At 42.5% G+C, this 27,378-nt stretch overlaps 1 protein-coding gene across 2 annotated transcripts in view; it reads left to right on the top strand.

The window, feature by feature from the left end:
* The window catches only part of MSH3 (mutS homolog 3), a 93,476-nt gene that overhangs the window by 54,379 nt on the left and 11,719 nt on the right, over nucleotides 1–27,378 (top strand). The window contains exons 14-20 of one of the 2 annotated variants that reach the window (XM_063181035.1): nucleotides 6,258–6,445; nucleotides 8,793–8,961; nucleotides 11,548–11,612; nucleotides 13,571–13,687; nucleotides 15,232–15,339; nucleotides 16,489–16,603; nucleotides 19,052–19,209. In XM_063181035.1, coding sequence (XP_063037105.1) covers nucleotides 6,258–6,445; nucleotides 8,793–8,961; nucleotides 11,548–11,612; nucleotides 13,571–13,687; nucleotides 15,232–15,339; nucleotides 16,489–16,603; nucleotides 19,052–19,209 — 920 coding nt within the window. The remainder of the gene's footprint in view (nucleotides 1–6,257; nucleotides 6,446–8,792; nucleotides 8,962–11,547; nucleotides 11,613–13,570; nucleotides 13,688–15,231; nucleotides 15,340–16,488; nucleotides 16,604–19,051; nucleotides 19,210–27,378) is intronic. The other variant, XM_063181036.1, reaches the window with a different exon arrangement.

Raw genomic sequence — 27,378 nt, 5'->3', positions numbered from 1 at the left:
GGGAGAGCAATAATCAAACCTTACTGTGGTATTTTCAGGGTCCCCCTTGGCAGGAAGGAAATGATGAATCTGACTCCATGTTCTTAGAAGGCTAATTTATTATTTATGGTATTATATTATATTAAAGAATGCTATACTAAACTATACTAAAGAATACAGAAAGGACGCTTACAGAAGGCTTAACAAGATAATAATGAAAACTTGTGACTCTCCAGAGTCCAACACAGCTGGACTGTGATTGGTCATTAAGTTAAAACAACTCAGCAGAATCCAGTGAAACAATCACCCGTTGGATAAACAGTCTCCAAACACATTCCAAAGCAGCAAACACAGGAGAAGCAAATGAGATAATTGTTTTCCTTTTTCTCTAAGGCTTCTCAGCTTCCCAGGAGAAGAAATCCTGGGCGAGGGGAATTTTCCAGAAAATATGACAGTGACATGACTTCAGCTTAAACATACCTTGAATTTTTACTTTTTCTTACTATGGCAATATCATGCACATCTTGCTTATACTACACTTTTAATCATTTAAAGAGTCTGCATCACAGATATTTTTGGGTTTGCAGTGCTATATGCTGATTTGAGCAAACTTTTCCCTGTTAAGATGATTAATATAAAGTCATAACAAGGGGACTTAATAATCTTAAAATTAAGTACCTCATTTCTCCCAAACCAAAGTCTGCTCCCTATGCTAAAGAGATAAAGGTGGGAATTACAATTTAAAGGAGTGATAAATGTATAGTGCATTTAGACACCCATATTTTTTTTAATTTGAAATGCTTTTAACTTGGAGTTAAAAGTGGTTAGTGGCTGCTAGCTGTGGGTCTGTTGGAAACAATTTCAGTAATGCAAACAGGGCTGAATTGCTGTCAGTGTTGCTGAGAGGGTGTTAGATCTCTGTGATCTTTCCTGCATCCATTTTCAGGACAGTTTGATAAACTGCTGGTTGAAACTATTGTTTGGCATCACTGTCAACTCTGAGGTTATTTCTCCAGTGCCAGAGAAGTTATGGCTATCATTGCTGTCCTCTCAAAAGCAGGCTTCAAAAATAGCATTGGATCAGTTCGTGAGAATATTCTGTGAATTCAAGACAGTTAATCCTGCTTCATGTAAGCAATTTTTACTGTATTTTAAAGCTTCTAATTTATAACACAGTGTGTATGTTTGTGAGGTTACCTTGGATTTGAATGGAATCAGTGCCACTGCAATGGGGCCCAGATTGTCAGAGTTATTTGAATGTGTCTGTTCCAAGTTGTCTGTTTGCTTAGTGAATGATTTCTGCATTAAATTTTACATGCAAAGTCCTGCAGTGCTCCTAGCATGGACCCAGGGGGAACAGGGACACTGAATTAGCACAGAAGAGCTGTGTTCACCCCATTCTTGGGGACACTGTTCAACAAGGCAGTTTGCAGTAAAGCATGGTGAATTTCCCTTTCTCTAAAGGTCTGTAGTCACAGAATCAAATGGGTTTTAACTCATTGGGTGACTCCTACAGTGTCCTGTGGGCCTTCAGAGTTGCTGTGAGGAACTTGAGAGTGTTTACTAAGCATCTTCTGACAAACCTCATAACTTTAAGAGTTGTTTTAGGTACCTTGAAATGCAGCTTTCTCCTCTTAGTGAAGCCTGAGCTTCAGCAGCCTCACCAGCTGTCTTGGTTTGGAAAGACAGGAGTCTGCTAAGGAAAGCAGGAGCCTCCCCTGAAATGGAGACTGTAAACCCTCCCCACCCCTCCCAATTGCTATAAATTTTAAATTAAGGGGCTCTCAGGCAAAAATATGGGAGCAGGAAATAACAGTTCTTGAATAGGGAAAGGAAACAAATAAAAGGATAAAATGAACAATGCAGTACACTAGAGCAACACTGCCAGAGTCAGAACCCAACCTGACTCCCTGTGGGTCAGGGTGTTGGTGGCAGTCCCATTGGAAACGTGGCTCAGCCCTCCTCCAGTGCCAGGGGTGGTTCTGCTGGAGCAGGGGTGTAGAGAAGGATGTATTCTTCCTCTGAAGATCCAGTGGGAGAAGAGACAGCTGCTGTTCCTCTGGGGAATCCCTTGCAGAAAGCTGTGCTGGTGTCTCAAAAACCTCTGGATTATATCTGGGTAGCAATGCTTGGCCCCTCCCTCTGGATTGTATCTGGGCAGCAATGCTTGGCTCCTCCCCCTGGATTATATCTGGACAGCAATGCTTGGCCCCTCCCCCTGGATTATATCTGGGCAGCAATGCTTGGCTCCTCCCCCTGGATTATATCTGGGCAGCAATGCTTGGCTCCTCCCCCTGGATTATATCTGGGTAGCAATGCTTGGCTCCTCCCCCTGGGTTATATCTGGGCAGCAATGCTTGGCTCCTCCCCCTGGATTATATCTGGGTAGCAATGCTTTGCTCCTCCCTCTGGATTATATCTGGGCAGCAATGCTTGGCCCTTCCCTCTGGATTATATCTGGGCAGCAATGCTTGGCTCCTCCCCCTGTATTATATCTGGGCAGCAATGCTTGGCTCCTCCCCCTGGGTTATATCTGGGCAGCAATGCTTGGCTCCTCCCTCTGGATTATATCTGGGTAGCAATGCTTGGCTCCTCCCCCTGGGTTATATCTGGGCAGCAATGCTTGGCTCCTCCCCCTGTATTATATCTGGGCAGCAATGCTTGGCTCCTCCCTCTGGATTATATCTGGGCAGCAATGCTTGGCTCCTCCCCCTGGATTATATCTGGGTAGCAATGCTTGGCTCCTCCCCCTGGATTATATCTGGGCAGCAATGCTTGGCTCCTCCCCCTGGATTATATCCGGGCAGCAATGCTTGGCTCCTCCCCCTGGATTATATCTGGGCAGCAATGCTTGGCTCCTCCCCCTGGATTATATCTGGGTAGCAATGCTTGGCTCCTCCCCCTGGGTTATATCTGGGCAGCAATGCTTGGCTCCTCCCTCTGGGCTCACATCTCCCAATGGGATGTTATAGTTCTTATCAGCCATGCAGGGACATTCAATAGTCTGTTATCAGCAATGTCCCCTCCCAGGGAGGTGTGAATGTGGTCACTCAAAGAGAGAGATAAAGCAGACTGCCCAATTGACAAAGGTAATCTGCGGTACAGATGGTAATGGAAAACATCTTGCATTGCAGTCTTCAACACCAGCCTTGTTGCAGACACCTCAGCCAGATGTTCTCACCAAGATCTGCCTTTCCCAGCACTCCTACAGGTGTGCACTGATCAGGGCCCTTTATTTCCTTCTTTAAAAAAAGAACAACTGCAGTCCCCACCCCGATGGCTCCCCTGAGGATCTGAGGCATTTCTGGGTGTGCACATCTGCCCATTCTCCCGTCCTGTGCATCATCCTGCTGCCTCCAGGGACCTCCTGGGCACACTCTGGAGAAGCCTGGCAGGATTTGATCCCTCATCCTCACGGGTGTGCTTGGGGATGGTGATGCACTCAGGCAGAAAGTGTTTTATGTGACTTGGAGTCCAAGCTGGGATTTATCATTTGTTTACAGGTTTGGGCCTTTCCTCTGTGCTTTGACTTCAAACGCCGTTGGTTCACATATTTACTCCTTTATTATTTTGTTTAATTTTGTTATCAGATAGAGGCAGTCAGTCCCAGATTATCAGAAAGATGATGATAAATTGCAGCCAGTGCAGAGGAGACCCAAAGTTTTCATGAGGAAGAATAATGGATCGTTTATGAAGCAAGACTAAAAACCTTTTTATTTTTTTGTTAAATTGATGATTAAAGGAGAACGGAAGGCTTAGAGGTGTTTGAAGGGTGTTAACAGCAAAGAAACACTGCAGTTAGTGTAATACAAAGGAGTACAACTGGAGATATTTGGAATAATTTAATGGAAAGGAAAATTGTGCTGTCTGATAACACTTTCACATGATGATATTGTTGCATTATGGGTTAGTGGTAAGCACACAAATATATAGGCCTGAGAGCAGGGAAAAAGCAAATAACACAGAAAAACGGGAGCATTTGCAGGAAAACCTCCTAATGGGTGTCCTTTGTCCCACAGAACTCTGTGGTTCTGCGAAATAGAGGAGCTTAGGTTCTCCAGAAATATTCAGAGTGCAGTGTCTGTGGCCCTCCTCAATTCCTAAATGTGGTTAAATTGCATTTTGACTAATACTTGTTTCTGCATTTGGGTACAGACATTCCTTGGGAATAACTGCAGTGTCATAAATGAGACAATTGCCGTAGTTCTTGCATTTGAGTGTGGCAAGGATGATAAAGAAAAATTTACTTTAGGGAAGAAATTGAAAGACAAAGGATGACAAAATAAAATTGTAGATGTGTTCTATGAAATAGTGATTCACTGTATCCTGCCTCTTCTGTGAGCAGTGTTGTGCTGGTTTTCATACAGCCCTGTCCAGAAATTAAATTCTACATTGCTGTGGTAGAAGAGAAAAAAAAAAAGTTGGAACAGTAAGATATGGCAGACAAAATATATTATATATCGTACTGCCTTCCTTGCATCCCCAGGTGAGGAAAGTAAACTGGTTTTCTTTCAGTGTTGTCTGTTGCCTAATGGGAGATAATTTCAGAAGGCTAAAGGAGGAATGTTTATACCAATCAGTAAAATATGAAGAAATACCAGCCTACTTATTTATAGACAGCCTTTTTCAAACTTTCTGAGACTGGAATGTCCTGGGCGTGTGGCTGGATGCAGCGAGGTTTGGGAGCCCTGGTGCTGACAGGGCTGGGTGTCCCTGTGCTGTGCAGCCGAGGGGCAGCACAAGTGCAACCCCAGGGAGCCCTGCACTGCCCCTGGGGGCATGGCCTGTGTGCAGCAGGGCTGGGACTGCCCAGAAAGCCCTTCCTGAACAGCACTGCCCAGCCGGGGGTTATTTACAGACCACAAACAGGACAGGGCTGTTGGGAGCTGCCTTGAGCTGTTTGATTTTCCAGCATCACTCTCACTCCATGGCTATGGCAATGGAAGGTGCCAGCAGCTCACATCCCAGGCAGCAGACACAGAACTCAATGTCACAACTCACTTTATGAGTTTTGTGACCAACCACACAAAGCAAAAGCATACTGACAGTATTTATATCTGTATAGTGTATATTCTATATTGACAGTAGTTCTGTCCAACCACGATGAGCACAGGTACCTTTGGTTAAACAGTGCTGGCTTATTTCAAATGCAATACCTGCTTGTGAGCGTTCAAACACAATGCACACAGCTCCATTATTAAGCTTCAACCTTCCTAATACCTTGCTAGATAAACTTTTCTGCAGCTTAGGGAGTTATTCTAGACAAGCATTAATACACAGATTATTGCTCTATTTGCCCTTGCTTTTCTACAGTTTAAATAATTTTTCTGCTGCCCAATCTCATGGCTGCTGCTTGGCTCCCATCACAGTTCTGCTGTCTCTGGGGCCTGCCTTTTTCAGCTTTCCCAAACCCCTCTGATTCTGTGGTTTCCCACACCTGAACAGGATCTGAAGGTGACAAACTGTGCTGGCTCTGGGGAGCAGCCAGAACCCTACAGCAAAGTGCTGAGCCACAGCACAGGTGGCTCAGGAAGGGAGAGGAGGCTCTCTTGCAGAGCTGGTGCTGCAGGTGAGGAGCTGCTTTAGGGAGGCAGCTCCTGCCCTGTGGGTGTCACACAGGAGGCTCTGGCAGGGCTGTGTGTGCTTGGCCCCAGGGTGGGATGCTCCCTTCTGCAGGATGCCCTGGGTGGGTGCCCGGGCGAGGTGGGAGAATCTTCCCTTGTGCCGAGAGGAGGATGAGGAGTGGGCTGGTGTGTCCCCTGTCCCTCCAGGCAGGGCTGGCAGAGCCCAAGCTGTCAGTAGCTTCAAGCACTTTAAACAGGGTGCTGGGTTTCCCTTTCTCTGTGTTTTTTCTTCTCCTCCCTTTGTTCTTTTTCCCAGTCTCTCCCTGCCTGTGCCTGATCTTGCCTTTCAGACCCTGCCCTGCCAGGGCAGCCCTGGGGTGCACGGGGCCCTGTGGACAAGGTGTGGTGCTGCTGACATCACCCAACCTGCCTTTTTTGCTGTTTGCACCTTACTGCTCCTTTTCCTGCCTTTTTGTGCACATCTGCCCCCAGCAACAGAAGCAGTGGAGATCAGCTCTTGACACAATCCCAAGGAGAAGGGATTGGGGCAATTGGTATGGTTAATTAGCCCCCCTAATCAGTGGGGCAGGATGGTGCAGCTCTGTTGCTGTCCATACATTTTATTTGCATGCTGTCACATTGTGAAAAAGCAGAAGAACCTGTAAGTGAAAATGCAATGGACTGTAATGATTCAGACATTCCTTCCCTTCTCAGTGCTCTACCCAGGAGTTCTTCTTGATAGTCAGCACCCTGTCTCGTCTGGACCTGGAAATTCAAGCTTTTGTCCCAGTCATACAGTCCCATGTGAGATCTCCTCTGTTAAAAGATGCACTGTTGGAAATCCCAGACCTTCTCTCCCCAGTAAAACAGTATTTAAAGATCCTTAATGAAGAAGCAGCCAAGTAAGTAGAGAAAATAACCTGATTCTTATATGCCTCATAGCCTTTCTGAGTAAATGTGTTCAGTTATGCAAATTATGCCTCTTGGTTTAATGCACCTCAGTTTTATATTTTTTATTTCGTATTCATGTGGGTACAGTTCCTTTTGTAAAGTTAAACAAGGTGAGGCAGGATTTTGCCTAGAGGGTGTCTGCCTCAGGCTGAATGAGTTTTGGAAAGTTTCTCACCTGTTTTGGGAGATTAATTTACAGGAAAATATGTTTTGCGTTATGTTAATTGGTTTAACAGCTTTTTAATTAATTTTTTTTAAGAGGAGCTACTCCTTTTGAAGAGAGGCTTGACCTTCAGCGGAGGGGCAGCTCTGCTGTCAGCAAAATGTTTTCCACTGTTTTTGTGAGAATTCATCAAAGCTGTCTGCACTTTTTTGTCTTGTTTATGTCCATTGTTGGTCCATGAGGAAAAAAAGACGGAGGAGGAAGATGCTGGGTTGGAATTAATACACATTAAATTGGAGAATACCCCTAAATAATTTGCTTTGTACTGTTCTGAAGCCCTGCTGCCTCCACTGTCATCCCTGGATTCTTTGCTGAGGTTGTGGCAGAAAGTTTAGTGTGTTGTTATATGGGGGCAGCACAGTCTTAACTTTTACATCGAGAACAGACTAAAAATCCACTTTATTTATAAAACACCTTTTATCTTTTCCAAACTGAGATTGAAAAATAAATCTGAGAATCGAAGCCTAGAACTTTATTTTATTTGCTTCTGATTTAGAGGTGGACCCAAGGAGTTTAAATTTAGAAGTTGAGAGGGGCAGAAGGATTTCCTCTGCCCAATGGCAAGGTGGGATTATGAGATTTCTGCTGATGCCTGGTGCCCAATTATAGTTGTGACAGTTTGTGCCAAAACAGACTGTATCTAAATCATACCAAGCTAAATTACACCAGATTTAGTGTAGGTAGTTTCAAAACATGGGGTGTTTTCTTCTGTCACTGTACTAACAATGGCTAGAATAGTATACAAGATATAAATGATCTGTAGAATGGGTATATTGTATTTACATTTATTCAGAATGATTAAGCCAATTTACTTTCTGGCCTTTATATATCTCAAAGGTGTGTGGTAGTATTATTTTTACTCAGAAACATTTCTTTCATCAAAATCTTGGCTTCTGCTCACATCCATCCATGCACACACAGAGTTGAGCACAGACTATGTCACATGTTATTATTGTTATGAGGTGTGGATAAAATCCTGTAATTGTTCTGAAAAGTATCCCTTTCTCCAGGTTTTGAGGTTTTTTAGCAGCTGCTGGCTACTAGGGATCTTTTTTTTTTTTTTTTTTTGCCTTGCATTCCCATGGAAACTAGTCTAATTAGCACGAATTCGTTTCTAAAAATTAGTATTGTACTTTAAAATGGCATCTTCACTGTCACTTATGTAATCCCAGTGAGGAAGGAGTGCACAGCCCAAGCTCAGCTCTGTGCTGCCTGCCTTGCCACTGGCTCCAGCTGTAGCTCCATTTGCAGGCCAAGGGGCAGTGGAGTAAGTAGAATATTAGATTTTTTTATTGCTTCCATGTTGTAGTACTTTCAGTTGGATAATTACTTGCTCTCCACATATTAGTTTTCAAGGTAATTATATAATTAACTTGCAGAGTTCTGTATTGGCTCTAGAATGAAAAGTTATATTGCAATTAACTTAGGGCTGATCACAGTGCTTTTTTATTGTTTGCCTGATACTTACTTTTTGTTATTTTTGTTGACAGCTGTAATTTTAATTGCTAGTTCAGCTTCCCAGTTTTAACCATTGGAATGGCATTGCTTGTTTCAGGTTTCAATCCTGACCTGAGCTAGTGCTGCCAAAACAGTTCTGTCATTTTTTCTGGCACTGCAATTAGAAAAGGGCATTGTTTTGCATGTGCTTACAAGTATTCTGGGTAATCCTTTCTGGACAAAAGGAGGAAGCTGCTCTGGGAAAGTACTGATGGCATTCTGCTTCCATGAGGGCCTTGAGGGGGGGATTTTTCCATGCAATCCTTACAAAAATGTGCCCAAATTTGGCCAGATTCTAAATGTGTTGAAAATCTGTGTTTGTGGCATGCAGAAATCACCTGAAGTTTCATGTTTAACTGCAGCACAGGTGTTGTCAGCAGTTGGGGTGCCTTTCTGCTCCTCTCCTGAGCACAGCATCTTTCAGTAAATGGGCTCTGCTGTGACCAAGCACCTGAAAATCTGTACTCAGAAGGGAATTGAGCCAATGTTCCAACAAACAAAATAAGGATGCAGCTGGTAGAACTGAGGTACATCTCTCCCTTTTTACCATTATTTTACCTTGCATTTCTTACGGGTAGGACTGGAGATAAAACCCAGTTGTTCAAGGACCTGACAGACTTCCCTGCCATCCGAGAGAAGAAGGAGGAGATCCAGGATGTGCTGTCTAAAATCCAATTGCATCTGCCGGATATTCGTAAACAGATTAAGAACCCTTCTGCAGAGTATGTTGCAGTTTCGGGTCAAGAGGTACTGTGGGGTTTGTTATGTATGACTGTACCCATCCTTGCCTGGAAAATAGCTTAAAAGCGGGACCTAGCTGGAACTCTGTTCCCTGAGTGTGGTGCTTCATGAGGGCATTTGACTATAATCTTTTGTATAACTTTGAAGAGCAGCTTTCTTGCCGTGTGACTCCTTTATTTGTTAAGTCAGTCACTTCAGTGACTTAAATAATAGAAGCACATTAGTGCAGTTGAATTTGGTTCAGTAATGCTTTGCTTTTCTGTCTGTGTAAAAACACATACTTCCAAGGTTAATTGTATGGCTATTAAGTACTGGAATACTCTCAGAGAACCAGGAAGCACAGCATTTGGTTAATTTGAAGAATGGTGAAAGGATTTCTGAGTACTGAGTCAGACTGTAATTTGAAAGATGGGAGAGGAGAGGGAACAGCATTAAAGAGTGATAAGTGTTGTTTTAGTTCCAATTCTCAGAAATGGTGTTCTGGACTGGAACTTTTCCTCGTGGATGCTGCACGAGTGTGGGCAGGATGTGATCCAGCCCGCTGAGAGGGTCTGTGGTGAAAAACAGAGACAGCAGACCCTGCCACGTTTGTGGGGAAACTGAAGGGAGCAGTCGGGTAGCTCTGCTCAGCGTTCTCCTCTGGAACTGAGAGTAGGAAGCTGGGAAAAGCTCTGAAACAAAAAATTGGGGAAAGAAGGGAGTTAGGAAACAGAATGAACAGAAGAGAGAAGTGGGTGAGGACAGGGAGGGAAGGGGCTGGAATTGGCCTGTGGGGCACTTTGGAAGCTGAGAAAGATCCAAAAGACACAGGAGGGAGGAAATAGACACTGCTGAGAATGAGGGAAGGGATGTATTAGAGGCAGCAGCCTTTGATAAAGACCTGAAGTTGGATGTTCCTGTTGAGGGTGAAGCTGAGAACAGGAAACGCACGGCCCAAGAGTTGGGTGGGCTGTCAGCACAGAGGCTGAAATCCAAAGGAAAAGTGGAAAAGTGTGTTTGAGTATTGTCTGAGGCGGGGAAGAGCAGGATCTGAAAGGTTTCTCTCAGGGAAGCTGTGTTAATAGCTGCCATCTGTGTGAAGTAAAGGAAGAGAGAGGAGCTGATCAAAGAGAGGAGAGCATCAGAGGAGGTACTGAAAAGTGGTTCCAGAGGCAGCAGTCACTGCACACATTTCAGAGAGGAGGCCTTTGCAGCAGGGCAGAAACCTCTGCAGACGGAGATATGTCTGGGGGCCTTGATGAAAGGAGCTGCAGAGGCTGGGGATTGCTCTTATTTCATGACATCTGGTGTGAGTGTTTAACAGACACCAAAAGAGGCAGCAGAGGGGGGTCAGAGAATATGGTCAGTGCGAAAAAGAGAGATGCCAGAGGAGTAGAAGTAATTTAAACAAAGTTGTACTGGAGGAATAGAACACAGGACTAGAATAGGAATTTATTTGATTTGAGCTCCTTCTTCCTCAGATCTGTATGTTCTATTCTTCCTGTGTTCTTGTAACACCATGATAGATGTGAAATTCAAATGCTCTTTCACTACTGAGAAAAACCTTGGAAGTGCTTTGGGTGAATCAACATTTAGTGCACCCTGTCCTTGCTCTATTCCTGTGTTAGGATTGTTATCCTTGTTTGTTCTTGGGGATGACTGCTGGCTCCTCTGGAAGTTTCTATCTAAATCCCATTAGCCACAATGGAGAAGTTTTGCCAGACATGGCTCTTGTGGCTTTCTGTAAACGTGGCCAGGTTCTGTGTTAACCTAATCTCTGCAGGAAATCTGTTTTCCAGCTGAATTCTGTGATGTGAGACTGCCTCAACTCTCTGACACCCAGGACCTCAGGCAGTGGTTACAGAGATAACTGGCATGAATCGTGTGAAACGAGCACGCAGATCTCAGTGCTCTGAGCACCCTGGCCCTGCTGCTGCTGGTCCCTGTCTGACCCCGAGCCCGCTCCAGCCTGCAGCAAACTTGTGCAGGTGCACCAGGGGATGGATATGTGTCATCACCCCAGCTGCTTCTGCGCAGGGAAAGGCTTTTCCTTCTGGGCTGCTCCCTCTCTTCAGGCTGAGCATGGTTTCTATTGTATTGGCAGGGAATGTCCCAGCACAGGACAGGAAAGATGGATCTGACTCCATGTTCTCAGAAGGCTGATTTATTGCTGTATAATACTATATTATATTAAAGAATACTATACTAACTATACTAAAGAATACAGCAAGGATACTTACAGAATGCTGAAAAGATAACAATGAAAACTCGTGACTCTCTCCAGAGTCCCGACACAGCTTGGCACTGATTGGCCAAAGAGTGAAAACAACTCACAGCAGGATCCAATGGAACAATCACCTGTGGGTAAACAATCTCCAAACACATTCCACACAGGCAAAACACAGGAGAAGCAAATGAGATAAGAATTGTTTTCATTTTCTCTGAGGCTTCTCAGCCTCCCAGGAGAGAAATCCTGGATGCAGGGATTTTTTCAGACAATGTGAATGCCACAGTTTTCCTCTGGTGCTTGCAGGTTCTGGATAAATGATGATTCTGTTCCCCTGGTCTTCCTGACTTCCCGTGGTGTGTAACATCACATTTCTGTTGTTTCAGTTTTTGATAGAAGTCAAGAATTCCCATAAATCATCTGTGCCATCTGACTGGGTGATGGTTAGTAGGTATGTAAAATGTCTTTGAAGTTTGGTTCTGGTTTAATTTAGAGGAAAAAACAAGATATTTTCGTATTACAATTCATTACATACCTATTCTCATTGTTCCATGTGTTAAGGTTTGTTAGGGGTTTTTTTAAGCTGAAAACCCAACCAAACTGTAAATCTATTGCTTAAAAGAAAAAAAAAACCCAAACAAAACAGAGAAAAATTGATTTCTTACAACATCTGTTTTCACACAGTGCATCCTCAAAGCACAGAATTACTCATTCAATCCTTCAAGGTGCATGTGCTGGTGTCAGATCTCTGGCCTTGATTCAGTTGTGCTTGTAGCTTGCACATGCAAATCTGTCATACAGTTTTGATTGTTCTTGTTTTATTCAGAAAGATTAAAGTGGCTGTGCCAACATCTGCTTATACATCTTGGTAAATTCAATGCATTTAAAATATAATTTTATTTACTCATACAGCCCAGTTCTTCTTGCTTTGGCACTTGTTCTAATGTAAGCTTGATTTTGGATAATTTTCCAGCAGGTGAAACAGAGATGGATTGATTTATGTAGTTGGCTTTTTTTCTTTTCAGTAATTTGATTTATGATTTGAATTTATGGTTTGAATACCTGAAACTTAAAATGTCCATGTAAATACTGAATTCTCTGCAAGCCCAAAGTGTAATGTGTGAGCACAAACATCTCTCCCTAAGCTGAACTCTGTTGTGATGCTCTATTCAGTTATGCAAGAATTAACACTCAATTCTCTTTTAATTAAACTTCTTTTAATACTGAGAAGTGCACAGATCAGACAGAATTAACATGGTGAACAAATTGCAGCTAATCTGGATTCTGTAAAAGAATGCCTGGATGTGCCAAATTGAGTCCTTAATAAAAACACACAAATAAATAGCAAGTGAAAACTAGCAAGGCAGTCTGTATTAACTGTGTTTATGTCAGGCTTATGATGGAGTTTTCCTCTTCACAGTGGATTTGTTTCTGTCTGGCTGGGTGTGCATCAGCCAGCCGTGCACTCGGGCAGCTGTTGCTGTTGAGCAGTTTTGTGGAGAGCGTGCTCTGGGGTGATGGTGGCACGCTGTGCAGAGCATTCCAGAGCCTCCTGAGTGGGCAGCAGTGCCACTTCACTCCCAATGGAGGTCACTGCCACCGCCGGGAGAGCCTTCCTTCAGCACATCCATTGCGGGGGCTGCTGGCGCACACGAAGGGAATGAGTCCCATTTGGCAATTTGGCATGTGGATGGTGCGGGTGATTGCTGGGTGTGAGAAACGCCAGTCACTTGTTTTTAAAATTTTAAAAGGTTTAAAGTTTTTAAAATTTTAAAAGTTTAATAGTAATGAAATGGTTATAAAAATAGTAATACAATTAGAGTGATAATAATTGGACAATTTGAATTAGGACAATATGAGACAATAGAAACAAAGAGTTACGGATGATCCGGGTACCTTTTCTGGGCAAAATAAGCCCGAAAAAGGACCCATGTTAACAAAGGATTAACCCTTAAAAGCAACAGCCTGTTGCATATTCATACACCTCAGACATGATGCATGAATTCCATTCAAACACAGGATTCTGTCTGGTCAGTGTCAACTTCTTCTGAATCCTAGCAGTGCCTTTGAGGTGGGAAGAAGTTCATTTCTTCTGATAATGGAGCAATAAATTCTCTTTCTCTGAAAGATTCAGGTGTCCTGTGGCTGCTGTCTCACTGCAAGCCCTTTCTTTATTAAAAATATCTTACATAGCATAGTTTCTATTTGAACATTTTGTTATAACCTAAAACTATATTTAACACACTACTTAAGAGAATTAACACAGCATCACTTTCTACCACAGCACATATGACATTAATTTGAACATTAATGTGAATACAATACGAATATTTGCGAAAAGCCGGTCGTAAAAGACATGCATTTTTCACTCTGGGTGAGCGCTGTGTGTGTCTGTCTCCCCCCGTGCAGCACCAAAGCCGTGAGCCGCTTCCACTCGCCGCTGGTCACGGAGAGCTACCGGCTCCTGCAGCGGCTCCGCGAGCAGCTGGCCCTGCTCTGCACCTCGGGCTGGCTCTGCTTCCTGGAGTGAGTGTCCCCCCGCCGGGCCCTGCTGTGGGACAGCAGGGACAGGAAAACGCTGGTGTCGCCAATAGAGGCGGTAACGGGCGCACAGAGCAACCTGGCCGCTAGTCAGTTCAGCGCTCTTCTTCCTTTAGACCATTTAAACTGGTTCAGGACTGAGCCCCATTCCTGACACCAGCAGTGGGGTCTCTGCCTTTTAAAGTTCTGGTGGAAACACACAGTTAAGTATGCAAGATGTTTCCCAAACTCTGAGAAATAATACCACAGCGTTAAAAGTCTGAAAGTACAGCTGACTCTAAGTGGAACTGAGCCTAGTGGGTTTCATTGGTTTTATTATATTACTTATTAATATTACACAGTAGTTTTATTGTTTTTTATGTCTTGTATGCTACCTTGACCATGAGAGTTTGTTAGAAGGTGGTGGGAGTTTCATTGTCCCTCACGTCTGGCATGTGTGTTTGTGTGAGATCAGAGTTTTCAGTGGGGTTATTTGCCTGTATAGGCAAAGGATCTTCAAAATGGGAGTTTAAAAATACTTCCTGAACTTCTGAATGCCTCTGCTATTTTTTACTTGTATGAATTGCAGAACTGCTGAAATTGTTCCTCCTGTCATGCAGTGATAGCTTGCAAGACCTTAACAAGTCCCTGCTCAAATTGTCTCACTGGATTTGCTTCCCATTAGGAGCCCAGAAATTCTGAAAACTGAGTAGAAACTGGAAAGTCATTCCAATTGACACTTCTCGAGTTGTGTTTCCTTTGCAGTGCTATAAAAGAGTTGTCTCCATGTTCACTTGTCTGTTCTCAGCAGTGCTTGTAGGAGAGCAGTGGACAAAAAGGAAAGACCTGTGTGTAGGAAAGTGCTCTTCTTTCCCACCCCTCCATTTATTTGTGTCTTTGTTTATTAAATTTTGCTCCCCTGCTGGTTTTATATTCCATATTGTGGCTTTGAGACTAGGAGGGAGGAAAAAAGAAATTCCAGAGGACTAAGAGAATGAATTCCACTGAAAACTCTGTTCTCCTGATAATGGCCTTATTGTGCTGGGGAAGCAGCACCATAAATTGAAAATGAATTCTTGAATTTTCCGTTGTAGATACCACAATTCATTGAAATTTTAGACAACTCTTGTGTTCAGAGACTCTTAGTTTGGTTCTCCTTTGACTGTAACTTACAGCTGAATCAACAGCTGAGGCTGAATCAACAGCTGGATCCAGCTGCTGGTATTCTGTATAAATTCTGATAAATTGTGGCCTTTTTGTACACCTCATTTAGGCAGCAGGGATCAACGTTTATCAGCTATCTAATGAATTTAATTGTGCCTGATTTTCTGTGCTTGAAAACTAATTCGCTGTTAGAATGGGAGGTGAAGTCCACCTTGGTCCTCATGTTCTGTCTGATGCTGTGCTGGGAGATTTGGATTCAGAGTGACTTAAAGAGCACAGGAGCCCTGTGAGGAGCTTGCATGGGGTGCATTTTGACAATCCTTTTGTGTTTGTGCGGAATTGTTTCTTTCCCTGTTTTTGTGTAACTTTTCCCCGTTCTGATGCAGCCGTTTCAGTGAACATTATCACCCCGTGTCTAAAGCCATTTGTCACCTAGCAACTGTGGACTGCCTGTTCTCATTGGCCCAGGTGGCCAAACAAGGAGACTACTGCAGGTAATCAATTTTTAATTTTTAATTTTTTTACGTAGGATTGCATACGGAATTATAAGAGCGTACTTAAAATAAATTATGTTTTAATATGTACGCTGTGATAAAAATCACTACTAAAATTGTTTACAGTAGTTTCAACTTAATCTGATTTTGCAGAGCAGCACTTCTGGACTTAATGCAAATTTGTAAACATTGCAGTTCCAATTTGACATCCTAATGTTTGTTGTTTGACCTGAGTCTAGTAGGTTATATCTTACTTACACGTACATAAATGCTGGACTTTTTTTATGTCTTTCTGTAAAAAATTACTGTTTTTTTATTCTCAGAGAGGTCTGATTTTATGCTATCTTTCTAACACCTTAGAGTCTGTGGTATCTGAGGTGTGTTTGAAAGGTGTATCTCAGGTAATTAATAGTAAATATTAGCTGTAGCTTGCAGAGCAGTGGTGATGCCTCAGCTGGGCTCATGTGTAAGAGCTGAGCTGCTGCTTCTGCCCCAGACCACAGACAGGTAGGGGGGTGACCAGAAATCCACTTGCAAATACTTCTGCTTTGATACATCATTAAAGATAATATTGATCACTTCTGGGCTCTTGGGATTTTGTGTGTCTCTCTATCAAAATCTCTTTGAAAATAATTGCTCACTTATTTCGGTGTACTGAGATGGGAAAACAAACCGAAATCTGATTAATTCACTGTGCAGAATGTAAATAATTCACTGAATTTCAGAGTGGCTTCATAAACTAGCAGGAAGGAGACTTCTCAGTGAAACCTCAGCTGCAGGGAAGGTGTCAATAATTAATTCTGGAGGGCTGCTGAAGGAAAGACTGGACTTTAGTGTTACTTTGGAGGGATGTGTTGTGGTTTGTGGGGATTTCAGTCCTAAAATTCTGTGGCTTTATTTTTCTCAGAGAAAGTATTCTTCAGAAAGTGTTTTCCTTAGCAATACTTGGTGGCAGTAATTAATTTTTGTAATTTGTATCTTTTTCCACAAAAACTTACATCACAGGTGTCAGTCCTGCTTCAGGCTTCAGTTACAGTAGTTTTACATATATGATATGATATGATATGATACGATATGATATGATATGATATGATATTATTACATACAGTTACAAAGAACACTGAGATTAATACCTTTCCTCCTTTGCAGGCCAACTGTGCAGGACAGTCGTCGTGAAATAATCATAAAAAATGGGAGGCACCCTGTGATTGATGTTCTGCTGGGAGAGCAGGACCAGTACGTCCCAAACACCACCAGCCTTTCAGTGAGTACCCGGAACTGGCTGAGCTTCCAAACCTTCCAGGGCCGGAGTGAGGGCTGGGCTGAGCTCCTGGGGCAGTGAGGGGGAATGGGTGGTTTAAACCACGCTGGGCTGCATTTCAGAGAGGTGCTGCTAGATGTCACCACATCTGTTCTGTCCCTCTGCTGATTCCTTGCTGCCAGGTGCTCTCCTCACAGCCCTGTTCAGTCAGTCTCAAGGCATGAAGAAAAGGAAGGTAATCTCAAAGTTAGGGAAATGAGGGTTTCAATCAAATGGTGATTTTCAAAAAACAAGTGAATAATTACAGGGTTTTTAACAGTGTCAGTGTAGGGAGTCTGCATTTTGACAAACTCTTATCTAGTTCTTGGTATCTTTTAATATGCAAAATACAAACTATAGGTTCAATTTTTCAGATTAATTCTAAGATTTCTTGTATTTTTAAATGTGTTTTTCTACAGTTTCCCTTCTCTATGGAAATATTAGTGTCATACAGTCTTTTTTTCCTGATAAACTAAAATCTGTCTTTTAAATTACATGCCTGTTTGAAGCTTTTCGTTAAATATTTATCTCTCCACATACTTTTATAAATATTAAATAGCTGTTCTTAATGAATATAAAAGATATCCTCACAACTTCTCTGTTCCTCTTTATGCAGTAAATGTAGGAAAGGTATGAAACAGCTGCCGGAGTGGGACATTGCTGTAAAAACAGCATTCAGATTTTTGTGTATTTCTTGGGGAACATTTTAAAGTGCTGTTCTGTACTGAACAATGCTACAGATATTTTGCAATACATCAGAGAATGTTTTCAAAATTATTTGTCAACTCCAAACAAGTGACAGATGGCACTTCCAAAAAAATTCAGCATGTCATTCAGGAATCATCATGCACTTTTCCCTCTTTAGTCCCATTCTTATGCTGGCTTTCTAAATACTGAATATTACAAAACCAAGTGATCACGGCAGAATCACTTTTGCTTCTACAGTTCTTTGAGTTCTCTTTTTCTTGAGAGAGGTGGGTGGGAACCAGTTTATTAAGGCATCTCCAGTTTTCAACTGATGTGTTTGAATCAGCAGGAAAATACATCTCCTGTCATGTTGTCAGCTGAAATGTTGTCAAATATCTAACTTGAGGAAAAGCTTTTTTTTTTCCTTAATCCCCTGAAATAAACAGCTTATTTTTCCATTCCCCCTGTTCTCCTCAAACATTTGGGGGTTGTTTTAGAATTGTTTTCTTCAGCCGTGGATTCCGGTGGGATTTTGGCTGTGAGGACAGAGGGGTCCTGTGGTCTGGTGCTGCAGCAGATGGTGAGAACCAGAGCCCTGGCAGGGCAGCATCAGCCCCACAGCACGGCTGGAGGGAGCCTGGACAGACACCAGACACATGCCAAAAATTCATGGATCCTAGCATTCTGGGTTGGAGTATCTGTAAATTCTGTTGTGCTGAGCCCTGGCAAAGTCTTGAGTTACACTTTGGAGGCTGGAATGTTTCGAAATTTGTTCTCATGTAGTCATGTGCACTTCATTACATGCAATCTTTTATTCCCAATAATGGCATTGTTTAGATTTTGACTGCATTGTGACTTCTGTATGGTTGAGGATTTTTTTTTTTTGCAAAAGCAGATCAGCTTTTTGCATGATATAAATACTGATGTCCTGTGTCTTCTCCGATACCTGATTTATAACATAAATGACAGTGCTGGCTGTGTTTTGTGTGTGTTCCTGTGAACAGAATGAGAGCCCAGTCTGAAACCCAAGTCTGTGAGGATTCTGAGACCTGCTGCATGGAGATTTGTTGGTTGCTGTAACCACAGTGCCTGATCAGTGCCAAGCTCCCCACGTGGTGTGACTAATGTCATTGTGCACAGCTTGTCCTGTCTCCTTGTCTCTCCCACGGGGCAGTGCAGACTGCTGGCTTCCCTTCAGATCATCTCTTGGTGCATTTCATCAGATGCACCCCTGGGATACTCTAGCTGCTTGATGTCCTTGCATAACTCAAGCTCTTGGTCTCGACTCGGGCTGTGAGAAAGCTTTACAGGTTCATTGACAAGTTTTAATTTTGTATCAGCAGTTGTCTTGCACTTGAGGAACACAATTTCATTGTGGAGCTGCAGACGCATAGCAGTACTGTGGGCAGTCTCACAGCTGAGTTCTTGCATCTGATCTCATTTGCTTGGGTCTGGTTTTAATGATGAGAGACACTGATGGAGTTTGGGCATGGTCTGCTCACAGCATCTGTGTTGCAGTCAAATACTGCCAGACTCAGGAATGTCTTGATGCCTTCTTGTAGCCACTCAGAATGCCCTTCTGTCATACCCAGCCAGACAGTTATGAGTATAAAATCCAGATCTTCCCATTTGACAGTGAGAGCTCAGACTGGAGAGCACACCATACTTCCTGATAGAAGCACCATGTGCAGGGCAGTGTATTTCACCACTGTTTTGTGTTTCCAGGGAGATGGTGAAAGGGTCATGATAATAACTGGGCCCAACATGGGAGGGAAGAGCTCCTACATCAAGCAAGTGGCACTGATCACAGTCATGGCACAGATTGGCTCTTTTGTTCCTGCAGAAGAGGCCTCAATTGGCATTGTGGATGGAATTTTTACCAGGTAACCTCTCAAAACTGGAAATGCTGCTGTGGCAGAGGGTGTGTGTATCAAAGTATAACTTAGTTTTTCATTTACAACTTGAAAATTTATGCCTGAAGTTTCCTTTTTTTTTTTTTTTTCATTTTAGAGGCACTTTAGGTTCATTGCTAGGTTTTGATTTCAGTTATTTGGTGAGCTATGGTACTTGTTTTGTAATCTTTGAATCTTCAAGGGGTAAAAATTTTAATGTGTCTGTCTTGATTAACATCCAGGTATCTAGCTTACCTGCCTGAATGGATATTTCAGCCACATTTATGCTGCTGGGCGGTGGCCAAATGTTTCCCCTAAAATGAATGTTGTCAGCTTTTAAAATCATGTCACAATTTCTGCTCTGAAGCTCTGTTGTATACACTCACAATATTACAGACTGAAAATTTTGGGCTGCATATATTTCACACCTAATCTCCTTCCTGTACTATCAGTCCTAAACACACTTACTCCTCACTTGATGTCCTTTTAAGAATGAATAATGACAGTTTATTTCACTATCTCATTCTTGAGACATTGCTGAGTAATTTGTAAAAATTATCTGTAGAGTCACAACTCTGTATATTATAATCTAATATTGCTGGGGTTTATTGCCTGATTTCCCCCCTTTTTCTTCAGAAATTACTTTAATTAGTCAAAGTCTTGTGTTAGCAGTGGTATTTGAGGTGGATTATCATGCGTGGTTATAAGTTTCACAGCAATCAGGTGCCTAAGGTGGAATTTCTGGAAATTCCTGTTCTGTGATGCCGGCGTGCATTCCAGAGGTAACTTTTAATCAATCTGAGGTGCTACTCACCTGCAATTGCTTCATCCTACAAAAGTGTTGTGTTTGTACTTTCCGCTGTGTCACGACAAAACCAAACGAAGATCCCACCTTGGTGCAGGTCTGTGCCAAGCACAGCAGCAAACCATTTGTGTCCTCTTCCCAGAAGTGACTCGAGGTGAGAATTCAAAATGCTTCACTTTTTTCCCCACCCTGTGTTGGAAGTAATGAGCTGGTTGGTGGGGTGAGCATTTCTTGTGGGGACACAGAGATGCACAGGACCTGGTTTGTGGTACAGGAGGGGCATTACAGCACCACTGAGAATTTGGGCATTATTTTTGTCTTCCTCTGGGGTTTGTAGCTGGACATGGAGTACTTCACTTGGATTCTCACTGCCTTAAATTCTAATAATGCACACACTCAAGCTGAGTGTCTGCTTTCCTCTGCTTTTCCTAGACTGTCATTGCAAAAGAATGATTTCTGCAAAAAATACTAAGAAATATGACACAGTCATTGGGAGAAATGTTTTGTTTTGGGCCTGCTTGAAAGAGAATAAATTGGATTTTTATCTGTGTTCCACTTGTTCCCCAGTGTATTTGCCTGATTCTACTTAACTTCTCTCTGTATTAGAATAAAACCCAAGTACTTTTCTCATAGTGTGGGCAAAGGCAAAACTTCTGCTTTCAGACTTAGAGGTAAGCAGTCACAGTGTGTTTTTTACTCTGTGAGGTTTCAGACCATTTAATTTGTAGCCCAGTCACATATTAACACAAGGGATAGGTTTTTTTTTCCCTTGGCTATATTACGTTTGGAAGTTCAGCTGGATGTGCCATTCCCCATTTAATGTGATATGTGTCAAATATGTGGAAGAATTACTGAAATTCTTGTAATTACACCAGCAATTAAGAGTAAACTAATTGATTAAATATTAATCAGGAAAAAATTGATAATAATTTTTAAGATAGAAGTAGTCGTGCATCAGTTAAAAGGAAACGAGGAAAAAAAAGGAGAAAAGGAATGGGGTAGAAGATTCTGCTCAAGGTATAGAGAGATCATTCAAGGAGGCACCTCACTTTTGGTTGGTTTGGGGTTTTTTTTGGGGTAGGTTTTGGTTTTTTTCGGGGTTCTGGCAGAGGTCCTAAACTATCTAAGTCTGTCAGGCAGGTTAATGTGGTGTTGCATTCAGGGAATTTCTCAGCCATATGAAGTTACCCTTGAAATAGTTTTTAATGCCTGGTTTAAGGAAAGAATCAATAAACCAACTGCCACAAAAAGCTTGAGGTTTGATGCTTTTTTCTAAAGCCTCAGCTTTTGCTCTGTCCTCTCCTCTGGTAGAGAATGACCTGGAAGAGATCAGAGACTTTCTCTTAACTCCCACCCAATTTTGGGGTTTTTTTTTTGGCTTCACCTGCTGTGCTTCGTTTTGCGGGTTAATTTTGTTTGGATTTTTTTTTATTGTTAGGCTTTAATTTTTTTTTATGATAACAGCTATGTAGACCTCCTTTCTGCACTGCCACCCCAGGCCACAAGGTCTCGCTGGAAAAAAGTGCGAATTTCCATTTTGTTGCTGATAACTTCACTTTTATTACTTCATTTTAAAACTGCATTTTTAATACTTCAAAACCTTACCATGGGAAGGTGTCAGTCTCCAAGGTGCTTGCATCGCTGCTGTGGTGGTGTTTTGGGGGATGCTGTTGGTGTGGTACCCCTGCAGGAGAGAGAGTGAGGGATGCTCAGGGATGCAGGGAAGGATGCAGGGAGGGATCAGCCAGTGATGCTGTACAGGCTGGCTCTGTGAGGGATTCTTTGCACCAGGGTGAGCAAGAGTTCATGATAAACCTTTCTCCAGTGCCTCTTTTGGTTTGTAGACTGCATCTTCCAAGAGTGAATTTGTATAGGTTTAAGGGATTTGTATCCCCAGGATTTGTGTCTTGTTTTCCAAGTAGGGTTTCCATGGAAATTGAAAGGTTGCTACTATGGTTATTCCTTGTGATATATTGTGCTTATATGGGATAGCATCTCTAAATTGACTTTACATACTGGATTACACCAAATGTTTTGAAAGATGCAAGAGGAATTGCAAAAGATGGAGTGGATCTTTCTTCACTACTGGGTAGGTAAGACAGGAACAGTTCTGAGCCTAGCCCAAATTAGGGGGAGGAACCAGGATTTTGAGGATGTTGGCTGGTTAGTATTTTCTTTTTTTTCCCTTCTCCAAAGGGGATAATGTTTTCTTGTAATCTTTTCTTAAAGAATTTCAACCTAATCAGTGGCATTATATTTAAAAAATTTAGAAGGGTTTTGAAGAGGTTGACATCCCATCTATATTAACTTTTAATGGGATTTGGATATTTGATTCTCTGATGTTGGAAAATTCCCATCCAAGTTTCTACTTGCAGTAAACAGGCTCGTTTTCCACTCTACAACCAACCCTCAGTTTTTGTTAGCTCTAATACAGTCAATCAGACACTGGAATTATTATGCTCTGTGTGTGTGTGAGCAGGGAGACCAAGCAAGGGTGGACATCCATGTGTGGAGGAATTAATGACAGGAGTTCTGCTGGCCTAATCATGCCCTGGGGAGGGGTGGTTGAATAAAGCTGACCTCTGCAGAGGTCCCTCTTCTAATCAATTATTGATAGAATTTCCCACTGCTAGGAGGCTTTGTCCTCTTTCCTGTGGGCCAACAGTAGCTGTTCATGGGAGTCCATGTTCCAAATTGGGAGGGAGAGGGAGAATGCTACAGCACTTTGAAGGCAAGATGTCTTCAAATAAACAAGATAATTAGCAGTTCAGGTTACCAAGTGCCTTCCAGACTTTAAGAATCAATTTTTGGACATCACAGGCTGCCATCAGAAAGAATCGTGTCAAGGAGAGCAACCCCTGCCAGCGCCAGGTGATGGTACAGGGACAGAGTAATTTCCTTCCTAGAGCACTTACCTGCCTGGATTTCTCTTCCTGTGTTGAAATAAGAACTATTTTCACTTATTCCAGGGAGCTGGCACAGTCACTACAGTGACCCACACCTTGCAGTGAGGTTTCATCCCCGCCAGGCTGGAAATGCTGTTAAAGCATTGACTTTAATCCTCATGGTATCCAACACACCTGGAATTGTCTGTAGTCTATGTAGAGAAGGCAGGGATGGAGGGGGCTGACAGTGCAGGATGGTTCCTTCACATCACAGGATCTGTATTCAGGTGTAAAGAACTTTCTTCTGCATTTTCTCCTTGTAACAGATGATTTAGATGTATTTTTAGCTTGGAGGGACGTCTTTAATTGCTGAGTCTGCAATGGAGGTGCTTGCTTGTTTCAGATTCCTTTATATATATGAAAAAGTTGTGTAAGCAGATGGTGATTGCTCACCTTGGCTAGGGAGGGATGTTTTTTAATTGTAGCTTGTATTACACATCTGTATACAGAGTCCCTCGGACAGACATGGCCACGATGGAATCCTGGGTCTGTCTGTCCCAGCTCTGAAGTTACATCACCGTTTTGGTATTTTATAATCCGTTGTTCTTGTATAATGATGTAGAACATGTGTAAAAGCAGTCTGTTCAATTAAAACCAGAGCACAGAAATCTTTGGGCAGCTGAGCACTGAAATAGTGGAGGAGTTTCATCCCCTTCACCAATGGCCTTAGTTGGGTCACATAAATTCCAGCCACCAAGGGCCAGTCCCACCTTGTGCCTTGGAGTGGCTTTTCTGAGTTAGTTTATGGGTTCAGTACAGGGAGGGGATTTTGATCACTTCAAGGAACAACAGAACTGAGAGCCGTTCCAAGTGAAAGTCCTGTTCAAAACTGCGTTTGAGGTCTATGGGAGTGTCAGCTGTGTCCTCCCAGCTGTGACTGAGGTGACACAGCTCAGGTGGTGAACACACCTGTCACAGACATTTTTATGGAAAATCCCTTCCTTAGGATTTTCCCTCCTGAGAAGCTGAGGCTTTAGGAACAAAATGTAAACATTGATTATCTGCTGCTGTGGGATGCAACAGGTGCATCTGTGATTGGGCTCATGTGGTTGTTTATAATTAATGGCCAATCACAGCCCAGCTGTCTTGGAGAGAGAGCCCCAGCCACAAACCTTTGTTATCATTTCCTTCCTTTTCTATTCTTAGCCAGCCTTCTGATGAAACCTTTTGTATTCTTTTAGTCTAGTTTTAATGTAATATATATCATAAAATACTAAATCAGCCTTCTGAAACATGGAGTCAGATCCTGCTCTCTTACCTCATCCAAGAGGCCCTGTGAACTCGGTCACACACACCCAGAAGTGCCCATGAGATAATCCTTTTCCAAGAGGCAGAACTGGTGTGAGGAAAGCACTCTTCTCCTGCCCTCCCCAGTGTTTGGACAGAGTGACCATGCATGTTTTATCCCTACTGTTCATTCCAGGTTAAAGAAAAAATGGTATTATATCACCAGCCAGGGTCTCTGCACAAACCACAAACAGGACAGGGCTGTTGGGAACTGCCTTGAGCTGTTTGATTTTCCAGCATCACTCTCACTCCATGGCCATGGCAATGGAAGGTGCCAGCAGCTCACATCCCAGGCAGCAGACACAGAACTCAATGTCACAACTCACTTTATGAGTTTTGTGACCAATCACACAAAGCAAAAGCACACTGACAGTATTTATATCTGTACAGTGTATATTCCATATTGACAGTAGTTCTGTCCAACCACTATGAGCACAGGTACCTTTGGTTAAACAATGCTTGCTTATTTCAAATGCAATACCTGCTTGTGAGCCTTCAAACACAATGCACACAGCTCCATTATTAAGCTTCAACCTTCCTAATATCTTGCTAGATAAACTTTTCTGTAGCTTGGGGAGTTATTCTAGACAAGCATTAATACACAGACCATTGCTCTATTTGCCCTTGCTTTTCTACTTTTTAAATAATTTTCCTGCTGCCCAATCTCATGGCGGCTGCTTGGCTCCCATCACAGTTCTGCTGTCTCTGGGGCCTGCCTTTTGCAGCTTTCCCAAACCCCTCTGATTCTGTGGTTCCCACAGTATTACTTATACGTACACCTGGCTGAACGTGGTGACACTGATGAGATTCAGTCTCTTTCTATCTTTGGGAAGCCGCTGGAGCAGCCAGGACATTTCCTCAGAGTCCCTCTAGGAGGGAACGCGGTGCTGTTCTGCCAGCTGGGGGCTGTGCTTCCCTTGCTGTGCCGCTGCTCGGGTGGGATGTTCAGCCGGTCTCAAACCCACTCAGACCAGGTGTGGCCCGTTCCACTGAGGTTTGTGAGCGCTGCACAAACCTCACGGGGTATAAACCTCACAAAACCCACGTGGAAGACAGCATAATGGCATTAAAAGCAAAATCAGTGTTTGAATGCCTGCTCGAGTGGTGTGCCTGGCACTGCTCATCTCCATCATCCTGTGAGCAGAGAGGCACAACAGTCACATGCATTTGGGCTCACAGAGGTGGAAGGGGAAGGGGCATTTGTGTCCCAAAGTGACATTTCTGGCATGATTCGCCTACAGGCATTGTGGATCCTCTCACAATTTTTTCCTGTGCCCTGACTGTTGTCACCTGAAAGAGATTTATGGGGCAGAAACTAAGGGAGTGTTTGTGGCTGTGTCCCTGTAGGATTGTGCAGGGTGAATGGAGCCCTCAGCCTCTTCCCCATAGCTGGAAAGAATTGCTTTTAGAGCTTAGAGGACAGTTTAGAGATGGAGGACTTCTTCAAAGGAAACTGGAAAGAACCCAAGGAAACTCTGTCCTCATTACTCCAGACTTCTGGAGAGGCCATGTACCAAACAAGCCATAGTATTTTCTACTTTATGGTTTATTAAAATGTCTGTTTTTCTGATCTGTAAGTGGTGGAATTACTCTCAAAAAGGTCAGGCCTTATAATAGATGTATTGTGAGTGTTACCTCCCTGAATACATTTACAGCTATTTAATTCTGACAACTTGACAAAGTCCTATTGCTGTTTCACAAGTGTGTGGAGCTGAAAGAAACAAGTAGACAAACATTTCATTTTAACTGGATGAAATGTGCATACCTATGGCATTATCACAAATTTCAGTAAGGTTTGAAATCATGATGGAAAGCAAATATTGTGTGAATACCTGCAAGCTGACTTGGGATGCTTGTATTTCATTTTTTCTTTTATTTTTTCTTTTCTTCATTGAAGTCTGAAAGGTACTTAAAAAATGGCTTACTTTAGATTGCTTTTAGATTTACTTTGAGGTTAAAATGTTTCAGGGCTTGCTAAGAGTATATTTTGTAAGAATTCCTGAGAAAATCAGAAAGCACAGGATGGAGTGGGTACGTGAAGCAGGGAAAAGAACGTTCTGTCAAACTGGAAACTGTGTGGAAGATGTTGTCCAAGTGGTTTGTGCAACACATTGAGGCACATCACCTAAGAACAAAAGCAAAATAATACTCCTAAGTGTTAATGGATGTGACTGTTCCATTGATGCAACCTTTCAGGGAAAAGGAATTCTCAACTTTTTGTAACTAGGCAAACCACGTTATACTTAATTTCATTCAGCCAGTTTCATTGGCTTATCAGAAGGGAGCTGCACAAGAGAAGCACAGAGGGGGAAATAGTTGTATTTAAAATAATAAGTAAATAACAAGCTCCAATATTAGAAATCATCCTAATTGCATAGGAATAGGCAAATATTGCTTCTCATTTTTATACCACTTGTGAATTTTTCTGGTTTAAACTCTAAAGACCAGAGTCTACATTTGAAAAAATCCTTGTTTCCATTTATTTCTTTATTAAGCTTTAATGATTTATTTGAAGCTTACAGGGCAAGGTAATGAAGATAATTTTTCCTAGAAATACCAGTTAAAATCACAACACCTCAGACAAACGAAGGCTTTCATCTAGACTGCTTCTTCATAATCAGAAAAATCTAGGCTGTGAAACCAGTGGGGAGGTGACAGCAGTGTTTGGCAGGTTTTGCAGGTGTGTACAGAAAGCACCAGGAGATTGATCGCTGAGTCAAAACTGTGGAGGAGTTTATCTCAGCTGAACAACTTGTTTGTACAGAACCTGGTTTTGACCAGAACTTTGGGGATTTTTAAAAAGTTCTTTAAACCTGAAAATAAATGTTTAAATCATTCAGATCTTCCTTTGGAAAAAAAAAAAATTAGAACAAATAGAAGAAAGTCTCTCAATTTGCCTGAGTAGTTAGACTCTGAAAGATAATGGTCAGGAAATTAAAAAATCAAAGGTACTTTTCCAGGTCTTTGTTTATTTTATATATATGTGGTGAAGCTTAGTGGTTCTGCCATGCACATTGATTTATTTATTGTGCAGAAAAGAAGGGAGCTGTTCTCACAAAGCAATCCCAAGTGAATGGCAAGTCCACATGAGAATGTTACATACTGACATGCCAAGAAAGTATT

The sequence above is a fragment of the Melospiza melodia genome, chromosome Z (genome assembly GCF_035770615.1).
Source record: "Melospiza melodia melodia isolate bMelMel2 chromosome Z, bMelMel2.pri, whole genome shotgun sequence".
In the NCBI taxonomy this organism is placed as follows: domain Eukaryota; kingdom Metazoa; phylum Chordata; class Aves; order Passeriformes; family Passerellidae; genus Melospiza; species Melospiza melodia.
This window is presented reverse-complemented; position numbering and strand designations above follow the sequence as displayed.